The following is a 26,998-nucleotide window of genomic DNA, read 5'->3' on the forward strand; positions in this document are numbered from 1 at the left end:
CCATGTGCACGGTGTGCATTGACCTTTATTCCTCTTGATAACTGCGTGTGGTAGGTGCTATCATCCTCCTCATTTTAAAGAGAGGTTAAGGCCGGTCGCAGTGGCTCAGCCTGTAATCCCAGCACTTTGGGAGGCTGAGGCAGGTGATCACTTGAGGTCAGGAGTTCGAGACCAGTCTGGCCAACATGGTGAAACCCCGTCTCTACTAAAAATACAAAAATTAGCCTGGCGTGGTGGTGCACACCTGTAATCCTAGCTATTTGGGAGGCTGAGAGATCATGCCACTGCACTCCATCCTGGGCAACAGAGCAAGACTCTGTCTCAAAATAAGTAAATACATAAAGAGTGGTTAAGTAACCTGCCCACAGTCATGCAACTGGCAGCTGGGATGCAAAGCTAGGTCCCTTGCATTTTTGCCCTTCCTTGCTGCCTCTTGCAGCCAAAAGAGGACTTGAAACCCAGGTCCCTGTGCAGGAGGGAGCCATGAGGCTTGGGAGGCTGAGCGTGGCTGCTGGGACACAACTCTCTGCACAGGCCCACAGGAAGACCCACTCCCTGAATGATGGTGCTCCCGGGATGGTCAGAGATGAGGGAAGCAGGGGGAGGGAGTAAACTCGCTCTCACACCAACGCTTCCCTCGGCATGTCTTCCCTCCAGTCCTTCAATACCTACTTCAGCAACGAGCACAGTCACCTGCTCCTCCTCTGGAGGCAGGTGGTGGGGTTCTGGTGGCTGGTCAGCAAGGTGAAGATGTTCACCGAGAGGTGAGGCCTGGCCAGGGATGGGCAGTAGCTGAGAGCCAGCCCTGCTCTTTACATCCAACTCAACTCAGTTGAATTTCAGTTCAACTCAATACACCTACTGTGTACAAGGGCCTGTGAGGACACAGAGGCAACTTGAAATAACCATTACCACAGTTGTGGCAGTCAGCATTTATTAGATGTTTACTCTGGGCTAGGCTCTTTGTATATTTCATTTCAACTAATATTCACAGCTTCCCTGTGAGGTAGGAACTGTGTTCATTCCCATTTCACAGATGAGGATATTGAGGCGCAGAGAGGTTGAGTGATCTTCCTGAGGTCACAGTAGTACATAAGTGGCTGAGTCAGAGTTTGAAGTTCCTGATTTATTTATTTATTTATTTATTTATTTATTTTGAGACGGAGTCTCACTCTGTCACCAGACTGGAGTACAGTGGCACGATCTTGGATCACTGCAACTTCCACCTCCTTGGTTCAAGCAGTTCTCCTGCCTCAGCCTCCCGAGTTGTTGGGATAACAGGCGCATGCCACCACGACTGGCCAACTTTTTTTTGTAGTTTAGTAGAGACGGGATTTCACCATGTTGCCCAGGCTGGTCTTGAACTCCTGAGCTCAGGCAATCCGCCAGCCTCAGCCTCCCAAAGTGCTGTGATTATAGGCATGAGCCACCGCGCCTGGCCAAAGTTCCTGATTTTAATCCACTAGAATATCCAGCTTTGCTACCAAGGACCTCACAGCCTCTAGTGATGAAAAGATGTAGATCCCCAAAATTCTAGACTGAGGAAGCGAGTGGTCAGTGATATGTACGTGGGACAGAGGGAAGGTCCTAGAGGCTCAGAAGGATGGGAGGGATGGGGAGGTTAGAAAAACCGATTTGTGGAGATGGAATTTGCTCAGAGCTTCAAGGGATGGGTGGGGTTGAAACAGAGCAGCAGGCACTCCAAGCAGGAGCAAGGCATGAGCAAAGGCATGGAGGTGGGAGCCCATGACAGTCAGGGGGGTTGCAAGGAAGAGCTGGTACAGGGAAAGGAGAGCCTGCCTCAGCGGGGGAGCTTGATCCTGCCTGATCTTTGAGCAGGGAGGGGTGTCTGATCGGTGTGAGTAGTCAGCTCAACAGTAGTGTCGGGGAGGCTGTGGAGAGAGCCCCAAGGCAGGAGGCCAAGGTGTTTCATTCAGTGCATTAAAAACATTTTAGTTAGTAATCTTTTCTTTTCTTTATGGCTCACTACAGCCTCGGCCTCCTGGTCTGAAGCAATCCTCCTACCTCCTACCTACAAGTTGGGACCACAGGTGCATGCCACCAGGCTTGCTGATTTTTTTATTTCTTGTAGAGTCGAGGTCTCACTTTGTTGCCTAGGCTGGTCTTGAACTCCTGAGCCCAAGTGATCCTACTGCCTTGACCTCCTGAAGTGCTGGGATTACAGGCGTGAGCAACCACACCTGGTTTAATAATCTTTTCTTAATATCATCAAATAGCCAGTGTCTACATTTTCCATATGTCTCATAAATGTCACAGGCCAGGTGCGGTGGCTTAAGCCTATAATCCCAGTACTTCAGGAGGCCGAGGCGGGCGGATCACCTGAGGTCAGGAGTTCGAGACCAGCCTGGCCAACATGGTGAAACCCCCATCTTTACTAAAACTACAAAAATTATCCAGGTGTGGTGACACATGCCTGTAATCCCAGCTACTGGGGAGGCTGAGGCACCAGACTCACTTGAACCCAGGAGGCGGAGGTTTCAGTGAGTCGAGATCACACCACTGTACTCCAGCCTGAGTGACAGAGTGAAACTCTGTCTCAAAAAAAAAAAAGTCACAGATAGTCTTGCTTTAGTTTTTTCTTTACAATTTGTTTGATTCCGGATCCATAGACATTCACAAAACGTGAATGGTTGCTTTGTCTTTTTTTTTTTTTTTTTTTTTTTTTTTTTGAGATGGAGTCTCGCTTTGTTGCCCAGGCTGGAGTGCAATGGCAGGATCTTGGCTCACTACAACCTCTGCCTCCTGGGTTCAGCAATTTATGGCTTCAGCCTCTTGAGTAGCTGGGATTACAGGAATGCGCCACCACGCCCAGCTAACTTTTGTAGTTTTAGTAGAGATGGGGGCTTCACCATGTTGGCCAGGCTGGTCTTGACCTCAGGTGATCCACCTACCTTGGTCTCCCAAAGTGCTGGGATTACAAGAGTGAGCCACTGTGCCTGGCCCCTGCTTTGTCTTTTAAGTCCCTTTTAAATTATTTGTTCAGGAAACTGGGCCAATTGTCCTTGGAGATTCTCATGGTCTGTATTTTGCTGGTTGCATCCTTATGGTGTCAATTAACATGTTTCTTTATCCCATGTATTTCCTGTCAATTGGATGTTGGATCTAAAGCTAGGTCAGATTCAGGTTCTTCTGCTTGGTTTTTTTTTTTTTTTTTTTCCTCAAGACTCCATAAGTAGAATGTATTCTTCCATCAGGATGCCTCTATGCCTGCTGTCTCTCTTTTCAAGATCCAACCCACTCATCAGAGGCTACAAAACTGTGAGCTTCTCATTTAGTCACTCCTGTGTATATTAATTAGAATTCTACAATGAGGCACTTGCCCTCCTTACTATTGGATAACCAGTGGTACAGTTCATTCAGGAAAGGAAAGGAAAGGATTTAACCTGTATTATGGACTTAAAATACTTTTTTTTTTTTTTGAGACAGTCTCTCTCTGTCACCCAGGCTGGAGTGCAGTGGCACAGTCACAACTCATGTTAGGCTTGACCTCCCAGGCTCAAGTGAGCCTCCCACTTCAGCCTCCCAAGTATCTGGGAATACAGGAGTGCACCAGCACGCCTGGCTAACTTTTTGTATTTTTAGTAGAGACGGGGTTCCCAGGCTGGTCTCGAACTCCTGATCTCAGGTAATCTGCCCACCTCGGCCTCCCAAAATGCTGGGATTATAGGTGTGAACCACCACGCCTGGCCTCAGCGTAGTTTTAATTTGTAGTTGGGAGCGAGCCCCATCCCATCCCCATCCTGTGCTCTCTTCCCAAGGGACCTGCAGCGGCTGGAAGGGGAGCTGTCCAGGAGGTGGGCCTGGGACTTAGCATGGGCCTACGGCTGGCAGAGAGCCGGGTGGAGGCAGCCCTGGAGAAGCAGGCCCTGCTGCAGGCCCAGCTGGAGGAGCAGCTGCGGGACAAAGTGCTCCACTAGAAGGACCTGGCCCAGCAGCAGATGCAAATCGACCTGGACAAGGCTGACCTCAGTGCCAGGTGGTTACCTGGTGGGTGCCGCACGAGGCAGGCGTCCCTGCAGAAGGTAAAACTGGAGAGTTGGGGAGAAGGGAGCATCTGTTCACTAGGGGCAGGGCCTTCCTCTGTGAGCTCAGCCAGTCTTCTCAGGCACCCCACTGAGTTTCCGAGGCACTTGCCCAGTGTATATCATAAACAGCTTAGCCTCCAGTGACAGAACTTGTGGCTGGGTGCGGTGGCTCACACCTGTAATCCCAGCACTTTGGGAGGCCAAGGTGGGGTATTACCTGAGGTCAGGAGCTCAAGACCAGCCTGCCCAACAGGTGAAACCCTGTCTCTACTAAAAATACAAAAATTAGCCATGTGTGGTGGTGCGTGCCTGTAATCCCAGCTACGAGGGAGGCTGAGACAGGAGAATCGCTTGAACCCAGGATGTGGAGGTTGCAGTGAGCCAAGATCACATCAGTGTATTCCAGTCTGGATGACAGAGCGAAACTCCGTCTCAAAAGAAAACAACAAAGAAAGAACTTGTGCCCCTTACTCCTGCCACCTGGACAAGTCCTCATGTGCTTTCCCATGAGGTAAAGCTGGTGGCAACCTCATTCCCATTTCACAGATGAGAAGTGTGAGGTCTGGAGAGGAGCCGGGACTTGCCTAAGGTCAGGGAGGTGGATGTTAGGGTCCCTGCCTTGGGTTTGGAGAAGCATGGTGGACACAGAGCTAGTGGATTTGAGAGGCAGGGGTGGTCGTCTATTCACCTCTGTTGCTCCCCCAACTCCAGAGTGACAGAGCTGGCCCTGGCAGTGGAGCGTCTTCAGAAGCAGAATCTGGAGAAGGATCAGGTCAACAAGGACCTCACCGAGAAGCTTGAGGCCCTGGTGAGCTGCAGCTGCCCCTGAGATGGGGCAGGGTGGGATGGGGTACCGGCCAGATCCATGGATGCAGGCTTAGGGCTGGGCTGCCTGGGCCACCCCCAGCATTCCACTCACCCTCAGGTTCAGCCCTCACAGGTGTGCAGTCTTCGTGGTAGGCACACTCACCTCCTCCATCCCATTTCTTCCTCCCAGCAGCCCTGTAGCATAATCCTCATGACACAGATGGGAAAACTGAGGCCCAAGAGGGGAAATGCTTGTCCAGTCTCAGAGCCAGTAAGCGGGAGAGTCGGGACTTGAACTCCCATCCGTGCTCTCCAGGTCAGATGCTGCCTCTGGAATCCCAGCTGCCCACCCCCACCAGTGGGACACTCACTCCCCCAGGGTACAGCCTGGTTTGGTCATCCCTCTGTGTGGTGCCTGGCCTGGGTTCTAGGTCCGGCTCTCCTCCAAAGGACTGTGTGAACTGGGGCAGGACACAGATGTTCTCTGTGCCTGGTCTGTTCATTGACGGCCTCGGGCCTGCTGTGGGGTCTACCAGGTGGCTGGCCTATGGACATAGCTTCAGAGGCCACCTGGTCAGTGTTGGACCAGGGAGGGAGGGGAAGGGGAGGTTTCAGATAAGACAGAACCTGGACCACCCTTCGTCTCCCTAACTACACTCCAGGAATCCCTGTGGCTACAGGAGCAGGCGGCCCTGGAGACAGAGGACAGAGAGGGGCTACAGCAGAGCCTAAGGGACCTGGCACAGGTGTGAGCCCAAAGAGGTAGGAAGACAGGGCACTGCCAGGCAGTCCTGGGCTCCCCTGCCACGCCTTTCGGTGGCCTGGGACCGAACTGCAAATGGGTGGGGGCCTGGGACCCAGGCTGTAGCTGCTCAGCACCCCCGGCCTCTGCCCTGGGGAGCCCCCAGACTTAGAGGGGAGGCATGGCCCTTTCGGAGCCCACCTGTGAGCAGAGAACTGAGCTAGTGGAGGAGGTGAAATCAGGAAGGCTTCTTATAAGAGGAAGCATTTGGGATGAGCCGGTCCCCAGCCTCGCCTGGGCGTCTTTGCCAGCTAACACCGCGGTTCCTAACTCTGAGGCCTCCTTCTGCCTGCCTCCCCTACCCTCAGTCCGTCCTGTCGGACACTGAGAGCAGCGTCCAGCTGAGCGGCTCCGAGCGCACCGCGGATGCGTCCGAGGGCAGCCTGCGGGGGCTCTCGGGCCAGCTGACCCCGTCCCCACCGCGGCGCTCCACGCCGGGCCGAGGCCGTTCACCCCGCCGAGGCCCCTCCCCGGCCTGCTCAGACTCCTCCACGCTCGCCCTGATCCACTCCGCCCTGCACAAGCGCCAGCTGCAGGTCCAGGTAGGAAGGGGCTTGAGCGTTCTGGGCGCAGCCAGAGGCCCGGGGGAGGGGCTCGCGCCCTCTGGGTGGGGGCGGGGTGGGGGCGGGTCCGGGGGAGGAGTCTGAGCGCCCTGGGGTGCAGCCAGAGCCCTGAGAAAGTGTCTAAGGGTGTCAGGACCCCCAAGGAGGTGGCCGAGAGCTCTGCGGTGAAGCCGAGCCCAGAAGTGGGGGTGCTTGGGTAGCTGGGGGTGGGCGCTTGGGCAGCTGGTGGAGGGAGGAGGCTGCGGCAGTGTTAGGGTCCTGGTAGAGAGGGAGACAGGTCCCTGGTCATACAGAGCCAGGACCCAGGGAAAAGGTCTAACAAGGGGAATCAGAGCCTGGGATGAGAGCTTGGGAACGAGGGCAGAGCCAGGGTAGGGAGGATTGTGAGTGGAACCGGGATGCAAGGGGGGGGAGCCTGGGAGCCCTGGGGGTGGGGTCAGAACCCGGGAGACGAGTGTGCCTGGGGGTTTGTCTGGCATCCGGGGGGCTTTGATAGTTGTCCGGGACCCCAGGGAGGTGAGGGCTCAGAGGGTGGTGAGAGCACATAGGAGGGGAGCGGAAGCCTGGCTCTTAGGCCTAGGCCCCTATCCTGCCCCAGGCCAGGTCCAGGCCCTGGACCCCGCCTAGCGTAGGCTAGTGTGTATCCCTGGAACCAGAAGAGAGTAGGTGGCTCTGGAGGCCTCAAAGGACCCCCCTAGACTCTGTGATCCCCGCGCCCCAGGACATGCGTGGGCGCTATGAGGCAAGCCAGGACCTGCTGGGTACCCTGCGGAAGCAGCTTAGCGACAGCGAGAGTGAGCGGCGGGCCCTAGAGGAACAGCTGCAGCGCCTGCGGGACAAGACCGACGGCACCATGCAGGCCCACGAGGACGCCCAGCGCGAGGTGCAGCGGCTGCGGAGCGCCAACAAGCTCCTGAGAAGGTGCCGGGGAGGTCTGAGCTGGAGGGTGCTGAAGAATAAGTCGGCGGCTGGGCATAACACCAGTGGAGCCTTATGCGTGTGGCTCTGCACTAATATGGTCGCCACTAGCTGCATGTGCCTATTAACGTTTATTTATTTATTTATTTTTAAGATGCAGTCTCGCTGTGTCACCCAGGATGAAGTGCAGTGGCACGATCTCGGCTCACTGCAAGCTCCGCCTCCCAGGTTCACGCCATTCTCCTGCCTCAGCCTCCCTAGTAGCTGGGACTATAGGCCCCTGCTACCACGACCGGCTAATTTTTTTTTTTTTTTTTTTTTTTTGAGACGGAGTTTCACTCTGTCACCCGGGCTGGAGTACTGTGACGCGATCTCAGCTCACTGCAACCTCCGCCTCTGAGCTGTAAGCATTTCTCACCTCAACCTCCCAAGTAGCTGGGATTACAGGTGCCCACTGCCACTCCCGGCTAATTTTTTTTTTTGTATTTTTAGTAGAGACTGGGTTTCACCATCTTGGCCAGGCTGATCTTGAACTCCTGACCTCGTGATCCACCCCCCTCCGTCTCTCAAAGTGCTGGGATTACAGGCATGAGCCACCGCGCCCGCCCAACATTTATTTTTTAGTATTCAGTTTTGTTTTGTTTTGCTTTGTTTTGAGTCACGCTCTTGCTCTGTTTCCCAGGCTGGGGCACAATTTGTCCCTTACAGCTCACTGTAGCCCAGAACTCCCAGACTCAAGCGGTCCTCCCACCTCTACCTCCCAACTGCCCCTAGTTGGGGGCCAGGGCCTGGGCCTGGTCTGGGGAAGGATATGGGACCGAAGCCTGAGAGTTAGGTTTCCACTCCCTTCCTCTGTGCCCTCACCACCCTCTGAGCCCTCACCTCCCTGGATTCCTGGGTAACTCTGATCTCAGCCCCGAGGATACTAGGCAAGCCCCCAACATTTCTAAATTTTTTGTAGAGATGGGGGTCTCACTATGTTGCTCATGCTGGTCTTGAACTCCTAGCTTCAAACACTCCTCCCACCTCAGCCTCCCAACTTGCTGGGATTACAGGCACAAGCCACTATACCTGGCTCTGTTAAAATTTAATTAAAAATTTGAAAAAGTGGAAATTCAGTCTGGGTGTGGTGGCTCACACCCAGCTGGCTGGCCAACATGGTGAAACCCTGTTTCTACTAAAAATACAAAAATTAACCAGGCATGGTGGTATGCTCCTGTAATCCCAGCTACTTGGGAGGCTGAGGTGGGAGAATCACTTGAACCCCGGAGGCGGAGGTTGCAATGAGCCAGGATCACACCACTGCACTCCAGGCTGGAAGACGTAGTGAGACTCCGTCTCAAAAACAAACAAACAAACAAACAAGGCTGGGTGCAGTGGCTCACACCTGTAATCCCAGCACTTGGGGAGGCCGAGGTGGGCGGATCACGACGTCAGGAGATTGAGACCATCCTGGCTAACATGGTGAAACCCCGTCTCTACTAAAAATACAAAAACAAAATTAGCCGGGCGTGGTGGCAGGCGCCTGTAGTCCCAGCTACTCGGGAGGCTGAGGCGGGACAATGGTGTGAACCTGGGAGGCGAAGCTTGCAGTGAGCTTGCAGATCGTGCCACTGTACTCCCGCCTGGGTGACAGATCGAGACTCCATCTCAAAAAAAAAAAAGAAAAAGAAAAAGAAAATTCAGTTCTTTAGTTGCCCTAGCCACATTTCAAGCACTCGTCAACCATATATGGCCATAGAACATTTCTGTCATCTCAGAGAGTTCTATCGACAGCACTATTCTGGACTGTATTTCTTGGAGTTTTTGTTTTTTTTTTTTTTTTTTTCAGAGATGGGGTCTTGCTGTGTTGCTCAGGATGGTCTCAAACTCCTGGCCTCAAGCAATTCCCCTGCCTCGGCCTCCCAAAATGCTGAGATTACAGACATAAGCCACCATGCCTAGCCTTGAAGATTTTTTTTTCTTTTAATTTGAGAGAGGGTCTCATTCTGTCACCCAGGCTGGAGTACTGTGGTGCAATCTCAGTTCACTGCAACCTCCATCTCCTAGGCTTAAGTGATCCTCCCACCTCAGCCTCCTGAGTAGCTGGGACTACAGGCACACACCACCACGCCTGGCTAATTTTTCTGTTTTTTGTAGAGATGGCGTTTTGCCATGTTGCCCAGGCTGATCTCTAACTCCTGAGCTCAAATGATCACCCATCTCGGCCTCCCAAAGTACTGGGATTATGGGTGTGAGCCATCACGCCAGGCACCTTGAAGATTTTTAAGACAAGAAATTATCCACTTCTTTTTTTTTTTTTTCTGCAGTCTTGTTGCCCATGGCACGATCTTGGCTCACTGCAACCTCCGCCTCCCGGGTTCAAGCAATTCTCTTGCCTCAGCCTCCCTGGTAGCTGTGATTGCAGATGCTCACCAGCATGCCTGGCTAATTTTTATATTTTTAGTAGAGATGGGGTTCCACCATGTTGGCTAGGCAGGTGTCAAACTCCTGACCTCAGGTGATTCACCCACCTCAGCCTCCCAAAGTGCTGGATTACAGGCATGAGCCACCGTTCTTGGCACCTTGAAGGTTTTTAAGACAAGAAATTATCCACTTAGCTGCGAGGTTGTTTTTGATATTTTGTTGTTTGGTTTTTCTCTTCATAAATGTAACCATCTAATGAAAAATTTGAAAAATAGAAATAAAAAGACAGCACCTTCTCACAGCCGCATCTGCCCATCCTAATTCATTTAGGGCACTGGTTTTCCTTCCCATTGTGTTTCCTGGCAGTGAGATAGCAAACGTTTCCTGCACACCTACTGTGTGCCAGGCTCTTGGCCGAGTGTTTTTTATGTAGTCTGTGATTTAGTCTTCCTGTCAAACTCATGCAATTCGGAACTCTGTTGTTGTAAGCTTGAGAGACTTGCTCAGTCTCATACAGCATGTGTGGCTGGGGGTGGCAGGGTGGGAATTGGAATTCAGGTCCATGTGAGAGTAAACCAAGGCTTTCCACGCCTGGAAAGGAGAAGGTCTTTTTAAGTAGTTGTGTTCACAGCAAACATCCCATTTCGCATTCTGCAAAATGTAGAGATGGGGGTCTCACTATGTTGCCCACGCTGGTCTTGAACTCCTAGCTTCAAACACTCCTCCCACCTCAGCCTCCCAAATTGCTGGGATTACAGGCATAAGCCACTGTGCCTGGCTCTATTAAAATTTAATTAAAAATTTAAAAAAATGAAAATTCAGGCTGGGTGTGTTTTACTTAACAGCATGTTGTCAACTGGGCACAGTGTCTCACGCCTGTAATCCCAGCACTTTGGGAGACCAAGGCGGGTGGGTCACTTGAGGTCAAGAGTTTGAGCCCAGCCTGGCCAACATGGCGAAACCCCATCTGTACTAAACATTTAAAAAATTGGCCGGGCACAGTGGCTCACACCTGTAATCCCAGCACTTTGGGAGGCCGAGGCAGGAGGTCCACCTGAGTTCGGGAGTTCGAGACCAGCCTGACCAACATGGAGAAACCCTGTCTCTACTAAAAATACAAAATTAGCCATCCGTGGTGGTGCATGCCTGTAATCCCAGCTACTTGGGAGGCTGAGAAAGGAGAATTGCTTGAACATGGGAGGCAGAGTTTGGGGTGAACCGAGATCACGCCATTGCACTCCAGCCTGGGCAACAAGAGTGTCAAAAAAATAAATGAATAAAAATAAAAGTACAAAATAAAAAAATAAAAATAAAAAAATTAGGGCCGGGTGTGGAGGCTCACGCCTGTATTCCTAGCACTTTGGGATGCCGAGGCAGGCAGATCACTTGAGGTCAGGAGTTTGAGACCAGCCTGGCCGATATGGTGAAACCCTGCTTCTAACTAAAAATGCAAAAATTAGCTGCGCGTGGTGATAGCTGCCTGTAATCCCAGCTACTCGGGAGGCTGAGGCAGGAGAATCGCTTGCACTCTGGAGATGGAGGTTGCAGCAAGCCAAGATTGTGTCACTGCACTCCAGCCTGGACGACAGAGTAAGACTCTGTCTAAAAAAAAAAAAAAAAAAAAAAAAAAAATTGCTGGATGCGATGGCTCACACCTTTAATCCCAGCACTTTGGGAGGCCGAGGCGGGCAGATCACGAGGTCAGGAGATCAAGACCATCCTGGCTAACATGGTGAAAACCTGTCTCTACTAATAACACAAAAAATTAGCCGGGCGTGGTGGCAGGCGCCTGTAGTCCCAGCTACTCAGGAGGCTGAGGCAGGAGAATGGCGTGAACCTGGGAGGCGGAGCTTGCAGTGAGCCGAGATCACGCCTGGGTGACAGAGTGAGACTCCGTCTCAAAAAAAAAAAAAGAAAAAGAAAATCACGTCGTGAAGTTTTTTGCACCTACTGCCAGTGGGGAAAGTGGCAGCTCATGGCAAGTCTTTGGGTTCCCAGTGGTTGCCTTCTCCTCCCTCCCCTGCTGTGGACACCATGTGCCTGTGTAGCAGGAAGCTGTGGGATCTGCAGACTCAGCTCTATCAGGCTTCCCAGAATTGAGGGGCATGGGGTGTTCTAGGGGGCATTTCCTGGTCACATGACCTAGCAGAGCTGGTGGCAGAATTGCCCATGTGTCCCAGGAGCCTAGCCTGGCCTCTTCTACCTGGTAGGGTGCTTAGAGATCATGCCAGCACCTCCATCCACTCCAAGTGGGCGGGCTGGGGAGAAGGAAAGCCAGGTTCTTCTGCTGGCGGGTGTGAGTGAAATGAGTCAGCCATGGACAGGGTGGTCAGGGAAGGCTTCCTGGAGGCAGGTGCCTTGGAAGACTGGAGGATGTAGCTCATGCCTAGAGGAGCAGCCAGCCACCTTCCCTGGAGAGAGCAGCCCCAGCATCCCCTCTGCTCCCCCTCCCCTTGTCCTGAAGGGAGAAGAGCAACCTGGCCCACAGCCTGCAGGTGGCCCAGCAGCAGGCCGAGGAGCTGCGGCAGGAGCGGGAGAAGCTGCAGGCTGCCCAGGAGGAGCTGCGGTGCCAGCAGGACCAGCCAGAGGAAGAGCAGGAGGACGCAGTGCAGGATGGTGTGCGGGTGCGCTGGGAGCTTGAGCACAGGTGAGCAGCATCTCGCCACCCTTCCAGGGCCCTTCAAATGTGCCTCAGGTCCCCTGACAGTGCCCCTGGGGGTTAGGGAGCACCCACTGGGTCCTGGGCCTCCTACCTTCTGGACACCTCTGATGTCGGGTTTTTTAACCAGACCCATTTCAGGAAACTGGGGCTCAGGGAGGTGTCGTCACTTACCTGGGGTTAGAGAACTAGTTAAAAGGTAGAACTTGGATGATAATAACAAGAATAATTAAAATAACAGTAATATTGATAGTATTTTTAAAATTGTTATGATCATAATATCCTTACTAATTTCACTAAGTGCCAGATACCATTTTAAGCAATTCAGTTCTCTCATTTAACTCCATGATAACTCTGTGATGTAGAAGCTGTTATCTCCATTTTGTGGATGGTAAACTGAGGCACAGAGAAGCCGTGTCGCTTGCCCCAGGTCACACAACTAGTTAGCAGAACAGCCAGGATTTGAACCCAGACATTCTGCCTTCAGAGTTAACCTCTTCACCACTGCGCTGCTTACCTCTCTGGGAGGTGATCGATGATGTTTAGTAGACCGTGGTGGAGCATATTATTCTTGTTTCTGAAGACCCTTGGGGAGATGTGTCAGGCACTATTTTAAGCGCATATGAAGTTTGTATCCTTAAAACAGGCTGGGCGCGGTGGCTCATGCCTGTAATCCCAGCACTTTGGGAGGCCAAGGCAGGCAAATCGCCTGAGGTCAGGAGTTCGAGACCAGCCGGGTCAACATGGGGAAACCTCATCTGTACTAAAACTACAAAAATTAGCCAGGTGTGGTGGTGCATGCCTGTAATCCCAGCTACTCAAGAGGCTGAGGCAGGAGAATGGTTTGAACCCAGGAGGCGGAGGTTGCAGTGATCGGAGATCACACCACAGTACTCCAGCCTGAGCGACAGAGCGAGACTCTGTCTCAAAAAAACAAAGAAACAATGTGACAAGTTAGGTGTTACCTCATTTTGCAGATGTGAAAACGGAGGCCCAGGGTCATGGAGCTAAGCCGTAGTGGGCTTGGTTGCCCTGTGGCTCAGGCTCTTTCTCTCCAAACTCCTGCCTCAGGCCTGGTCCCCAGCCCAGCGTCTCGCTGGCTACAGGAGGTTCAGGGCAGGAAAGTGACATGGGCCACTCACCCGCCCTCTGTCCCGCAGCCATAGACAACTAGAGCAGCTGGAAAGGAAGCACTCAGTCCTGGCCAAGGAGCTGGTGGAGGTGAGGGAGGCGCTGAGCCGCGCCACGCTGCAACGGGACATGCTACAGGCCGAGAAGGCCGAGGTGTCCGAGGCGCTGACCAAGGTGGGTCCCTGTTTGCTGCACAACCACAAACCTACCTCTGACCCCCAGCCCCAAGCCTTCTCACTCTGGCAGGGACTGGTCCTAGTGTCAGGCAGACTTCTGAGCCTGGTCACAGACTGACCCCTTCTTTCTGGATACAGGCTGTTCTTTGTCACAGGCCACAGAACTCTGGACCTCTGGTCCCAGCCATAAGTGGATTGACCTCTTTATGGTCATATCCCTGATGTTCTGGATGCTCCTGGGGGCAGTGCCTGTAGCTCAGGATCATCCAGTGCCTGAAACTTAGCTTCTGGGGTCTGAGAGTTGGGGCCACAGCCCAGAGAGTCCTTGGCAGGGTCCTGCCCTGTCCGCTGCAGACTGGGCTCTGAGCAGTGCTGTCCCTAGACCCTACTCAGGGGATCCTCTGAACTATGGCTCTGCCCTGCAGCTTGAGCTATTTTTGCACAGCCCTGCGATGCGTGGCTTTTAAATGGCTCCATAAGCAGCAGGCTTTCTGCGGTGATTTTTTTTTCCATCTCACACTCTGTCCCCTCCTTGTCTCCCCTCCCGTCTCCGAGGGTCCATCTCTCTGAGTCTCTTCTTGTGCCTCCTCGCCTCCTCCTGACCTTTCTCCCTTTCCTCATCTCTCGGGGCCTGACCCTGCAGGCTGAGGCTGGCCGCGTGGAGCTCAAGCTCTCCATGACCAAGCTGAGGGCAGAGAAGGCCTCCCTGCAGGACTCCCTGTCCAAGCTGAGCGCCCTCAACGAGAGCCTTGCTCAGGACAAGTTGGATCTGAACCGCCTTGTCGCCCAGGTACACTGTGCACCTGCGGGCCCACCTGCCTTGCCCACCTGTCCTCCCCACTCAGTGAGGCACCCCGGGCCCAGCCCTGCACCTGTCTTGGCCCCTGCCTCCCTTTCTGTCTCTGGTTCTCTGTCTGTCTCCGTCTGTCTATCCTCTCTAGGCATCAAATCACAGAAGTTCCATGGGCCCTCCTCATCTACCCCTCCCCAGTGTCCCACACACCAAAGGACACTGTCCCTCATTCCCTGGGAGCCTCCCCTGGGCTATTGTGGCTGGTAGGTGGGTGGAGGAGGAGTCCTGGTCCTGGGAGGGATGCCCTGCTCATGAGGCCCCACTCCTACCCGGCCCCCAGCTGGAGGAAGAAAAGGCTGCCCTGTAGGGCTGGCAGCGGCAGGTGGAGCAGGAGGCCACAGTGGTGCGGGAAGAGCAGGAGCGGCTGGAGGAGCTGCGGTTGGAGCAGGAGGTGGCGCGGCAGAGCCTGGAGGGCTCCCTACAAGTGGCGGAGCAGGCCCAGGAGGCGCTGGAGCAGTAGCTCCCCATGCTGCGCTGTGAGCGCAGCCAGCTGCAGGAGCAGCTAGCGCAGGTGAGCCAAGCTGTGTGTGGGGTGGTGTGGAGAGCATGTGGGGCAGGCCGGGCTCCCAGCCCCCTGCATCCAGTACTGGGTTAAGTCACAGGCACTGGAGCCTGCTTCTGGGTTAAATCCAGCCCCGCTTCTGCTAGCTGGGGACCTTGGACAAGCTGCCCAACCTCCCCATACCTCAGTTGCCCCATTTATAACATGGGGCTAGCTGGGCGCAGTGGCTCACGCCTATAATCCCAGCACTTTGGGAAGCCGAGGCGGGTGGATCACCTGAGGTCCGGAGATCAAGACCATCCTGGCTAACACGGTGAAACCCTATCTCTACAAAAAATTAGCTGGGCGTGGTGGCACGTGCCTGTAGTCCTAGCTACTCAGGAGGCTGAGGCAGGAGAATCACTTGAACCCGGGAGGCAGAGGTTGCAGTGAGCCAAGATCGTGCCACTGCACTCCAGCCTGAGCAACAGAGCGAGACTCCATCTCAAAAAAAATAATACTAATGATAAAGATTAATAATAGGTCAAGACTTTTTAGAATTGAAATCTTAGACTTTTGGGAACATCACATCTGGAAGAGACCTTAGGGTTTCAGGGATCCAGGGAACTTCATGCAGTGTCTATCCTGGAGTGCCTGGGTTTCCGGGAGGGGCCTCTAGAGGATGGGGCAGGGGGTGCAGGAAGCAGGGTGCAGGTCTCCACCTTGAGGCCTGCTGAGCAGCTGCACTTGGGTCTGTTTTATATATTCAGCTTCTCTGCTTAGGGTAATACAAGGGTTCTGTTACTCCCAAAGCTGAGTGAGGGCCCTCTTTTTTGTTGTTTTTTGTTGTTGTTGTTGTTGTTGTTTTTGAGACAGAGTCTTGCTCTGTTGCCCAGGCTGGAATGCAGTGGCACGATCTTGGCTCACTGCAACCTCCGCCTCTGTGGTTTAAGCTGTTCGCCTGCCTCAGCGTCCCAAGTAGCAGGGACTACAGGCATGCATCACCATGCCCGGCTAATTTTGTATTTTTAGTAGAGACAGAGTTTCACCACCTTGGCCAGGCTGGTTTTGAACTCGTGACCTCAAGTGACCCACCTGCCAAAGTGCTGGGATTATAGGCGTGCACCACCGTGTCTGGCCGGGCCCTCATTTTTGTACACACATGCATTGCAGATCTAGAGAAGGTCATGACTTGCCCAAGTACATATAGCACATCAGGGCAGACCCTGGGCTCGAACCCAGGCCTTGTGCCAGGACTGGGTTATGCCCAGAGTTGGGGTGCTGCACGATTAACAAGCTGGGGGATGCTGGGAATGCTGCTCAGTCTCTGGGTGGGGGCCAGCTCTCCCAGCAGCTGAGCGGGCGAGAGCAGGAGCTGGAGCAGGCCCGACGGGAGGCCCAGTGGCAGGTGGAGGCGCTGGAGCGTGCGGCCCATGGGGTATCCGGTTCCAGAACTACGTGCCTGTGTGCGGGATTCACCTGGCTTACACTCTCCCGGTCCCAGAAGGTGCAGCAGCCAGCGGGTTTTGAGAGTCCCAGGCACCCTGCGCTGCGCAGGAGTGTGGACGCCACCCCTCCAGGGCTGTGACCCCGCCTCAGGGCCTTTTCCCTGGCGCCGGCCATCAGGGCTCTTGGCTTTGACAGGCGATCCACCCTTTGGCTCCTCCCAGGAGCCATGGGACCCTCCCTGCCTGCCCTTCACCCAAGTCGAGGGGCCTGATTCGCAGGCTCTTTCCTCTCAGGCCCTCCACTCAGGGTGTCAACAGAGATGGGTCAGATGAGAAACCTGGATTTCTACACACACCTGGCTACAATGAGATGGCACCACTCCCCTTCCCCTGCAGAAGCAGACTCAGAAAAAGGTAGTTAAAACAGAAGGTTTCAACAAAATTGACAGTCTGATAACATAATACCCAAAAGTCCAAGTTTCCATTGAAAATCATTCATCATACCAAGAACCAGGAAAATCTCATACTGAATGAAAATAGGCAGCAAGTACACACTGGCAATAAGGTGAGAGAAGTGCTGGGATTGTCTGACAAAGATCTTAAAGTAAGCAAGCCTGATAAAAATGATTTAGCAAGTAATTATGCGCACACTTGAAATAAATGGACAAGTAGAAAGTCTTAGCAAATAAATATAAGACTTAAAGGAGAACCACATGAAGTGTTAAAAGTGGAAAAATACAACAACCAAAATAAAAAGTCCGGCACATAGGCTCAACAGCAGAATGGATGGTGCAGAGCAAAGAAATCCATCCACTGCAGATGAAAAAGTAGAAATTACACAATCTTAACGGAAAAAATAGACTCGGGGAGAAAGTGAATAGAACCTCAGGGACCTGTGAAACTACCTCAAAAGGTCTCACTTTCATGTTGTCATCTATGTCTGGAAGGGGAAGAGGAAGAGGACAAGGCTGAAAAAAACATAAAGAAGTAAATGGCTAAAAGCTTCCCAGAGTTGGCAAGAGACATAAACCTATAGGCTTAAGAAGCTGTGAGGACCCCAAATAGGATAAAATCCGAAGAGGTCTATGGCAAGACACGTGAAAAAATAAAATGTTGGAAACTAAAGACAAAATATATTGAAAGCAACAGAGAAAGGTGACACCTTACCTAGAAAGGAAAAACAATTCCGATGATGATGGATTTCTCATCAGAAACCACGGAGGCAGAAGGTTGTGCAGTGCTTTTCAAGCCGTGAAATAAAATTGTCAGCCCAGACTCCTCTCTCCAGCAGAAACATCTTTCAGGGATTAAGGGGAAGATCAAAACAGTTTCAGATTAAGAAAAGCTAAGGACATCTCTGACCAGCAGTTCTACCCTAAAAGAAAGGCTAAGGGGAGTTCTCTAGACATAAAGGAAATGATTAAAGAAGGAACCTTGGGACATCGGAAAGAAAGAAAGAAAACAGAAAAATAGGGCTTCCTTCTCGTCTTGGGTTTTCTAAACTATGCTTGACGGTTTCAGAAAAAAATCATAGCACCATTCGATGAGGTTCTAACTTTCCATAAAAAAAAGTTTGAAACGGTTATAAACTGGGAGGGTAAAGAGACCTACAAGGGAGGTAACTCGTCTGTCATTCACTCAAATTGGTAAAACAATGACACCAGTATACTGTGTGGTAAGATATAGATGCACAGATATACAAATGTCTGGAAAAACCAAGAGGGCTATAGAAACAGATATACTCAAAAGCACTATGGATAAGGCAAAACACCATTCTCAAAGATGCTCAAGTCATGACAGGAAGGTAAGAAAAAGAAAGCATATCCAGAAAATGAAACCAGGGAGGACAAACAGAAAAGGAAAAATAAAATGGCAGACTTAAGCCCTACCATGTCAATCATCACATTAAATATCAGTGGCCTAAGTACACCAGTTGCAAGACACAGACTGGCAGAGTAGGTTAATGGACATGAACCAACTACATACTGGCTACAAAGAGACTAACTTCAAATATGATGATACAGGCAAGTTGAAATCAAAAGGATGGGAAAAGATATATCATGCTAACCTTAGCCAAAGGAAAGCAAGATTGGCTATATTAATGCCAGATATAGTATATTTCAGAACAAAGAAACTAATCAGTGACAGAGAGGGAGGTTATATAATGTGGAAAGGACCAATCCACCAACTCCTCCCCCGACAAATTCATAAATGTCTATGCAAGAACAACTGAAAGTACTTAACAGAGAACTAGACAAATCCACAAAAAGAGCTGTGTGCTTCAATGTCCCCCCCTTTCTCAACAATTTATACAACAACCAGACAGAAAATCAAGAATATAGAAGAACCCAACAACACGATCAACCAGTGGGACTTAAACTGGCAATTTTAGAACACCCAACCACACCAGAATACACAATGTTATGGGCTGCATTGCCCAGCCCCCCCAAATTCATATGTTGAAATCAGAACATTCTTAGCCACTGGTGATTTAGTAATTAAAACAATGAGAAATTGCTACATACCTATCAGAATGGCCAAAATAAAAGTGTGACCACATCAAGTGCTGTCAAGGATTCAGAGAAAGCTGGATCACTCATACATTGCTGGTGGGGATGTAAAAGACTACAGCCCACTCTGGAGAATATCTGTATAGTTTTTACTTTTAAAATTCTATGTACAACTACCATACCACCTTGGAATTGCATTCCCTGCATTTAACACAGAGAAATAGAATCTTATGTTCACACAAAACCCACGTACTTCAAGTTTATAGCAGCCTTGTTTTTAATAGCCAAAACCGGGGAAACAATGTATACACGACTTTCATGAGGTGAATGGTTAAACAAACTGTGGTATAGATCCACAGCATCAAATAGTCTTCAATAATTTTTTTTAAAAAAACAACAAACTATTGATACCCACAATGACCTGGATGAATCTCCACAGAATTATGGTGAGTGGACAAAGGGTAATCCCAAAGGTTACATGTAGGATTCCATTTAAGTAACATTCTTGAAATGAATAAATTATAGGAATGGGGAATAGATTAGTAGTTGCCAGAGGTTAAGGAGGGAAGGAGGAGCAGCACTGAATAGAAGGGGTGGTGACTATAAAAAGGCAACATGATGAATCCCAGTGTTGATGGAAATGTTCTGTACCTTGCTTGTATCAATGTCAGTCTCCTGGTACTGTGGCATTTGCAATACATTTGCAATATTTGCAAATTTTATTTATTTATACATTCATTTTTTTGAGACGGAGTCTTCCTCTGTTACCCAGGCTGGAGTGCAGTGGCGCGATCTTGGCTCACTGCAACCTCCATCTCCCAGGTTTGCACCATTCTCCTGCCTCAGCCTCCTGAGTAGCTGGGACTAGAGGTGCCCGCCACCACGCCCGGCTAATTTTTTATATTTTTAGTAGACATGGGGTTTCACTGTGTTAGCCAGGATGGTCTCAATCTCCTGACCTCATGATCTGCCCACTTCGGCTTCCCAAAGTGCTGGGATTACAGGCGTGAGCCACCATGCCCAGCCACTATTTGAAAATATTACCATTTTGGAAATATTACCAAGATGTTACCATTGGAGGAAACAGAGTAAGGCGTACAAGGGACCTCTCTTTTTCTGAGTTCTTAAGATTGTATATGAATTATTAAAACGTAAAAATTAACTTTAAAAAAGCTAAGTATATTTCTCCTGGATTGATCATGCCTTTGCTTAGAAAACATTAAGGCAACAATAATTTTCCAACACCCTTTATTTTCTTGAAGATAGTTTTAACAAAAGCTGTGCTTAGGGGTTTTCCTAGAAGTTTAAAACTTCTACTAATCCTTACTGTTCTTCTTTGAGAACCCTCCAGGGTTTTGTTTTATTTATTTATTTTACACCTTTCAAAAGCATAGAGACAAAAACCGGCAACTGGCATATAATACTATATTAGTCTGAGTTCTCCAGAGGACAAGATACACACACACACACACAGAGACACACACAGAAGCAGAGAAGCCCAAGTTCTACTCTGAGTAAGCTCTATACCTAGGAGAGTCGAATATAGTTCAAGACCAAGTCCAAGGCTTAAGGCAGAAGACTGATGTCCCAGCTCAAAGACAGTGGAGCAGAAACCTTTCTTAACCCATCATCTTATTCAAGCCATCCATGGGTTGGATGAGGCCCACTCACACTCGGGAGGGCAATCTGCTTCACTCAGTTGACTGATTCAAATGTCAATCTCTTCCAGAAACACCCTCAAAGACAGTGAGAAATAATATCTAACCAAATGTCTGGGCACCCCCAACCCAGGCAAATTGACACAAAAATTAATTTTCACAAATACTCTCAGTAGAAGTGACTAATAAATGTAGCATCATATCCTGCCTGTTTATCCCATGACAATTAGTATAGTCGAGCGTAACATTGGCTTCCGTTCCCTTACAGTAGCAACATGTAGGAGTTTCATTTAAAGCGAGAATAATTTTGACCTTACAGAGTTTCTCCCTACCCCTATCTACCGTTGCCACTTGTGGATTGTCATTTTGCCATGACTTTCTTTTACAAAATATCAATAAGCTCTATACTTTGGTAATGTAAGTTTGAATTTCATCCTGGCTGCATAAGTCACTTTCCATTTTGACAAAGCCTAGAAATATTTTTGTCTATCTCTTTGAATATGGGTAATGGATACCTATTGTGGGGCCCCCTCTCAATCTCATGGTTTTCTTTATTTTCATTTAGGTCTCAATAGATATGCCTCGGCTGCTTGAAAGGCATTGAAAATGGCCTGTGGCCTTGTCCATCTAACAGAGTCCAGTAAAATCCTGACAATGGAATGGGGAGAGAGAGTGAGAACCACCAAACTCAGCACACAACGACCGAGTTTAAACCTCTGTGCTAAGGGATGATCAGAATCTATCATGGCTTCTAGTAGCATAAGACCATGTCTCACGAATGACCCTAGGCTCCCATGACAATGCCTACCTAGGAAAGCTCAAGGCTGCCTGGGGAACTTACTTTAGTCCAGCCAATACTTGCTGATGATGGTAGTTTCAGGATCTTTCTTTCTTATGGCACTTACTAAGAAGGGAATCCTTCCTCCATCCCTTTGATATATGTGTGTATCTCCTAGGGACTTCAGTGTGTCTTTGCCCAGGATCTGAAAGCCATTACTTTGAGGTGTAGTCCTCAGGAAGGACTGAGCCTCTGTCTTCCAGTCTCTGTGGGAGGTTAGAATCCTAACTTCTAATATTGCCAGCTGGCAGACACAGCTGTCCTGATGAGGCAGACATTTAAAATGAGCAATCTTTTGTAATGTTTCCCTTGTGCCCTGCCCCCTGCCCTCTCCCCTACCTCACTCTCCGATTAGAATGCCATCACCTCCACACAAAGGCAAACGGAACTCAGCCCCTTCCTCTACGGTCAGTAGTTACTGAATAAAATTGGTTTTCATCGATTTGACTAATGTCTGATTTATCTTTGACAAAATAAGTGTGAATGATTGTTTTTAGCGACATGGCAGCTGCAAAGAGAGGCACAGACATGGCAAGAGAGGGAGGGATCACCTGATCCTTCTCATTTCATAGGCATCTATTCCTGCCTGGTGTTTATGAGCCTGAGACTTGGCAGGGCTGTCCTGGTGTATAACTCCATGGCTCTGTGGCAAGACTTGAATAGGCTGGTGGTGACACTTGGTGTGACCACTGCCACCTTCAAAGATGCCATTAAGCGTTCACAAGAAAATGAAGGGAAACATAGAAAAACTGATTATGAAAGTTGTTGCCTCTCCCGCTTCTTCATATTGCTGTGTGATGTTAGTTAGACTGCAACTTAGCACAACAGCTGTTCTAATAATTGGCAGTTTCTCATTGAGTTAAGCCTACCTGATAAAGAAGCACGCTTACATTTATTGACTACTCCTGTAAAATGAACAATACATCCAACAAGGCTTCTACCAAAAATGTTCTTATTAACCTCCTTTTTATACTAAGGAAAAACTGGGTACAACACAAATCTTCATCAACAGAAGAATACCGACTGTTACAGAGTCATAAAACAATCCCAGAGGTTCACTCCATAATATCAAAACCAGGAACCCACACTGATGCCCAATGGCAGAAAATCATGATACAAAAATGAGAGAAACGAGTGAGAGAAAATGTACTATAGTCATAGTAGTGGGTAAAAGCCAAAGAGCTCAGTTTCTACTCATGATATTCATTAGAAGAACCAAAGGAATATGAACCAATAGCTGTAAGGGTCCAGGTCTGCACAAGGTGCCTGTTGGGTGCAGGGTTCTGTTGGCTCCAGTGATGTATCTCAGGTGGGCTAATTTTTACGGACATAGCCACTTAAAAATCTATCAAACAATAATAAAGGGATAGCTATTTGCATGCTAATTTACCATTGTATAGAAGGGAGAACAGACATCAGATTGTTTTCGTCAAATAAAAGCAAAACCAAGATTTACGAAGAAAAGAGGAAAGAGGAAAAGAAAAAAATCACCTGGGACCTTTGTGATTTTGCTCCCCTTGGATAAGAGACTTGACAGAAAGCTTTCAAAGAGGTCACTGTGGCCTGTCTTCTCCAGACCCATGACACTTGGTCACCACGAAAAACAATTACAGATGTTGGACTTTAAAATATGCTAGAAGTTTAGCAGCTCATCCTATGCCACATAATCTCTGTGTGACATCCACCATGTCCTTCTGTTGTACATCCCTTCAGTTAAGCCAGGAGGGTGCCTCTCCCCACAGTGGAATATCATACATCAATGTGTAGAACGTTTGTTGTGCTGGCAAGCAAATGACAAAAGGGACATTGATAGAATTAGGAAACAAATTGGAATATGATCTGTTACCATTCCCGTGGAAGATAAATTTGCAGAATGTACTCAAATTAGAAGCATTAAATAAATGCTGTAATTAAATATGGCACATCCCATTCTCTACACTACAGAAATATCTGCAGGAGTGACCAAAGATATGCGTACAACTATGGTAGAGACTGCAGCATCAGTTATAATCCTAAAACTGAAACCCACCTTATTTCAAAAACATCTTGAAAAGGGTTAAATAAATCATGCACAAACTGAGGAAGAAATGCTGTTTTCACAAACAATGGTGAGGATCACCATGAGGATGACTGATTCTACTGTTCACATTTGATAGAGCAATCAGTTCACCTCCCGAGTTCAAGCGCTCCTCCTACCTCAGCCTTTCAAAGAGCTGGAACTACAGGCGGATGTCAACATGTTCGGATAACTTTTGCATTTTTTTGGTAGAGATGGGGTTTCGCCATGTTGGCCAGGCTGGTCTTGAACCCCTGGGCTCAAGCAGTCTACCCACCCCAGCCTCCCAAAGTGCTGGAATCACAGGTGTGAGCCACTGCGCCCAGCCAGATTTTATTTTTCTCTGAAAAGATGGTATATTTACATGGTTCAAAATTCAAATAGGGCCAGGCGTGAGCCCTGGAGTTCGAGACCAGCCTGGGCAAAAGAGGGCCCCGTCTCTATTTAAAAAAAAAAAAAAATAGTACAGAAAATTGTAAAGTTAAAATAGGCATCTCTTCCATTTCTGTCTCCCAGTCTCACCCTGTAGGCAATCTGTGGGATGCTGCTTCCTGTGAATCCTTCCAGGGATGTTTTAGATCAAGTCTTCCTCTTGTCACCCAGGCTGGAGTGCAATGGCATGATCTTGGCTCACTGCAACCTCCACCTCTCAAGTTCAAGTGATTCTCCTGCCTCAGCCTCCCAAACAGCTGTGATTACAGGTGCCCACCATCATGCCTGGCTAATTTTTGTATTTTTAGTAGAGACAGGGTTTCACCATGTTGGCCAGACTGGTCTAGAACTCCTGACCTCAGGTGATCTGCCCGCCTCAGCCTCCCAAAGTGCTGGGATTACAGGTGTGACCTCCACACTCGGCCTTTTTATTTATTTTTTGAGATGGAATCTTGCTCTGTCACCCTTGCGGGAGTGCAGTGGCACAATCTCAGCTCACTGCAACCTCGGCCTCCCAGGTTCAAGCGATTCTTCTGCCTCAGCCTCCCGAGGAGCTAGGACCACAGGCGTGTGCCACCACACCCGGCCTCCCTTCCCATTTTTTTAATGCGAAAGAGAACATATTATATATACACTTTCTTCTGTACCTTGCTACCTGTCCTTGATAGTTTAGGGACTATCCCTTATTCCTTATAAATATATAAAGAGCTTCTTTTTCACTGTTTTCCCCAGAGATCTAGTATTCCACCAGATGTGCCTAAATTTATATAATCCATCCCTTACTGATGGGCCTTGTAGCAGGTAGACGTAGTGGGTGAACTGTGTCTCCCAAAAAAGTATGTTCAAGTCCTAACCCCCAATACCTGTGAATGTGACCTTATTTGGAAATAGGGCATTTGCAGATAATATCCTCCTGGATTTAGGGTGGGGCCTAAATCCAATGATGAGCATCCTAATAAGGAAAGGAGAGGACACACATGGAAACACAGGGAAGAGGCAGAGATGGGCGTGATGCTGCCACACACCAAGGAATGCTCGGGGCCACCAGAAGCCGGAAGTGGCAAGGATTCTGGCCTAGACCCTCTGGAAGGAGCATGGCCCTACAGGCATCTTGATTTCAGATGTCCAGCCTCTAGAACTGGGAGAGAATAAATACATTCAGGTGGTTTAAACCACCCAGTGTGTGGTCACTTGCTACAGCAGCCCTAGCAAGCTAATACACGGGTAGACTTGTTTTGTTTTGAGACAAAGTCTTGCTTTGTTGCCAGGCTGGAGTGCAGTAGCATGATCTCAGCTCACTGCAACCTCTGCCTCCTGGGTTCAAGTGATTCTCCTGCCTCAGCCTCCCAAGTAGCTGGGACTACAGGCGCATGCCACCACACCCAGCTAATTTTTAGAAGAGACGGGGTTTCACCTTGTTGGCCCGGATGGTCTCCATCTGTTGACCTCGTGATCGGCCCACCTCAGCCTCTCAGAGTGCTGGGATTACAGGCATGAGCCACCGCACCCGGCCAGGTAGACTTCTAAGATGGCTCTCAATGATCCTTGCCTCCTGGTATCCACACCCTCCACTTAGTGTGGACACGACTTGTGACTTTTACTCAGAAGACCCAGCCAAGGGATGGGATCGTTTCTGGAATTAAAACTATGACTGCTATCTTGCCACAATCACGTTTGCTGGCTTCGATGAAGCAACTGCAAACACGTGAACTATGCAGAGGCCTATGTAGAAAGAAAATGAGTGACCTCTGTCCAACAGCCACGAGGAACAGAATCATGCCCGAAACCACGTGAGCGAGCTTGGAAGCAAACCCTTTCCCTGCTGGGCCTTAAGATGACAGTGCGGCCTCGGCTGACACTTTGACTGCAGCCTGTGAGAGGCCTGTGACCCAGCTGAGCTGCACCAGATTCCTGACCACAGAAGCGGAGATGACAAATGCAGGTCATTTTGGTTGGGTGTGGTGGCTCATGCCTGTAATCCCAGCACTTTGGGAGGCTGAGGTAGGCGGATCACCTGAGGTCAGGAGTTTGAGACCAGCCTGGCCAACAGGATGAAACCCAGTCTCTACTAAAAATATAAAAATTAGCCAGGCATGGTGGCGGGAGCCTGTAATCCCAGCTACTTGGGAGGCTGAGGCAGGAGAATCGCTTAAACCTGGGAGGTGGAGGTTGCAGTGAGCTGAGATTGCACCATTGCACTCTAGCCTGGGCAACAAGAGTGAAAATCTGTCTCAAAAAAAAATAAAAATGCAAATAAATAAAGTACTTACTTACAGGCTTTGTATGGTTGGCTAAAAAAAAAAAACCAACAGTATCTGTCAACATTTAAGCTGCAGTGAAGAAAAATTGGTCTTTTCTCTACTCCAGTCCACTCAGTCCACAGAGCATGGTATCTTTCTCACTCCCAGCTCATAGAAATCAACAACTATTAAGTACCTACTGTGTGCCCATGGTGCATTTCAGTAGCTTTCAATCACCAGTGAAATAAAGCCCCACCCTTCGCCTGTCATTCCTATTTGCTACGGCTTTCATAAGCCATGCGGAGGGAATGGGACTTTTCATATATTAAGGGGGTCTTATGTGCCAGGCTTTGCAGGGAGCACTGCTCCAAAGAAGTAGCCACCCTGACTAAAAGCATGGATGCTGGAGCCAGACTGCCTGGGTTCAAATCCCAGCTCTGCCACTTACCAACCATGTGACTTTGAACAAATTATATAATTTCTCTGCATTTCTCATTTTCAAAACAGGAATGAGTACTGCTATAAACATTTGTGTCCACCCCCACCTCCAAATTCATACTGAAACCTAATCCCTAGTATGATGGTATTTGGAGGTGAGGTCTTTGGAAGGTAATTATGTCATAAGCGTAGAGCCCTCACAAACAGTATTGCCCTTATAAGGAAGCCCTGGCCAGGTGTGGTGGCTCACACCTATAATCCCAGCACTCTGGGAGGCTGAGGCAGGCGGATCACGAGGTCAGGAATTCGAGACCAGCCTGGCCAATATGGTGAAACACCATCCTGACTAAAAATACAAAAATTAGCTGGGCGTGGTGGCGTGTGCCTGTAGTCCCAGCTACTTGGGAGGCTAAGGCAGGAGAACTGCTTGAACCCAACAGGCGGAGGTTGTAGTGAGCCAAGATCACACCATTACACTCCAGCCTGGGCAATAAGAGCAAAATTTTCTTTAAAAAAAAAAAAGGCAGCGCCATCCC

At 49.6% G+C, this 26,998-nt stretch overlaps 1 protein-coding gene across 1 annotated transcript; it reads left to right on the forward strand.

Annotated features, from left to right (window-relative positions):
• The first annotated feature begins 3,949 nt into the window (after nt 1-3,949).
• On the forward strand, nt 3,950-26,998 carry LOC103889028 (rootletin-like). The gene is made up of 10 exons (XM_054556382.2): nt 3,950-4,557; nt 4,758-4,854; nt 5,516-5,599; nt 5,964-6,197; nt 6,940-7,139; nt 12,007-12,189; nt 13,362-13,506; nt 14,152-14,298; nt 14,642-14,872; nt 21,024-26,998. Exons 1-9 carry the CDS (start codon nt 4,541-4,543, stop codon nt 14,666-14,668), a joined length of 1,134 nt encoding a protein of 377 aa, XP_054412357.1. The 5' UTR covers nt 3,950-4,540; the 3' UTR covers nt 14,669-14,872; nt 21,024-26,998.

The sequence above is a fragment of the Pongo abelii genome, chromosome 1 (assembly GCF_028885655.2).
Source record: "Pongo abelii isolate AG06213 chromosome 1, NHGRI_mPonAbe1-v2.0_pri, whole genome shotgun sequence".
Classification (NCBI taxonomy): domain Eukaryota; kingdom Metazoa; phylum Chordata; class Mammalia; order Primates; family Hominidae; genus Pongo; species Pongo abelii.

What these genes read in the sequence shown, in the direction of transcription:
- LOC103889028 (XM_054556382.2), top strand. An exon ending in GCCTAAGGGACCTGGCACAG is followed by an intron (nt 5,600 to 5,963) that starts GTGTGAGCCCAA and finishes CCCTACCCTCAG; the next exon opens with TCCGTCCTGTCGGACACTGA. An exon ending in CGCTGGGAGCTTGAGCACAG is followed by an intron (nt 12,190 to 13,361) that starts GTGAGCAGCATC and finishes TCTGTCCCGCAG; the next exon opens with CCATAGACAACTAGAGCAGC.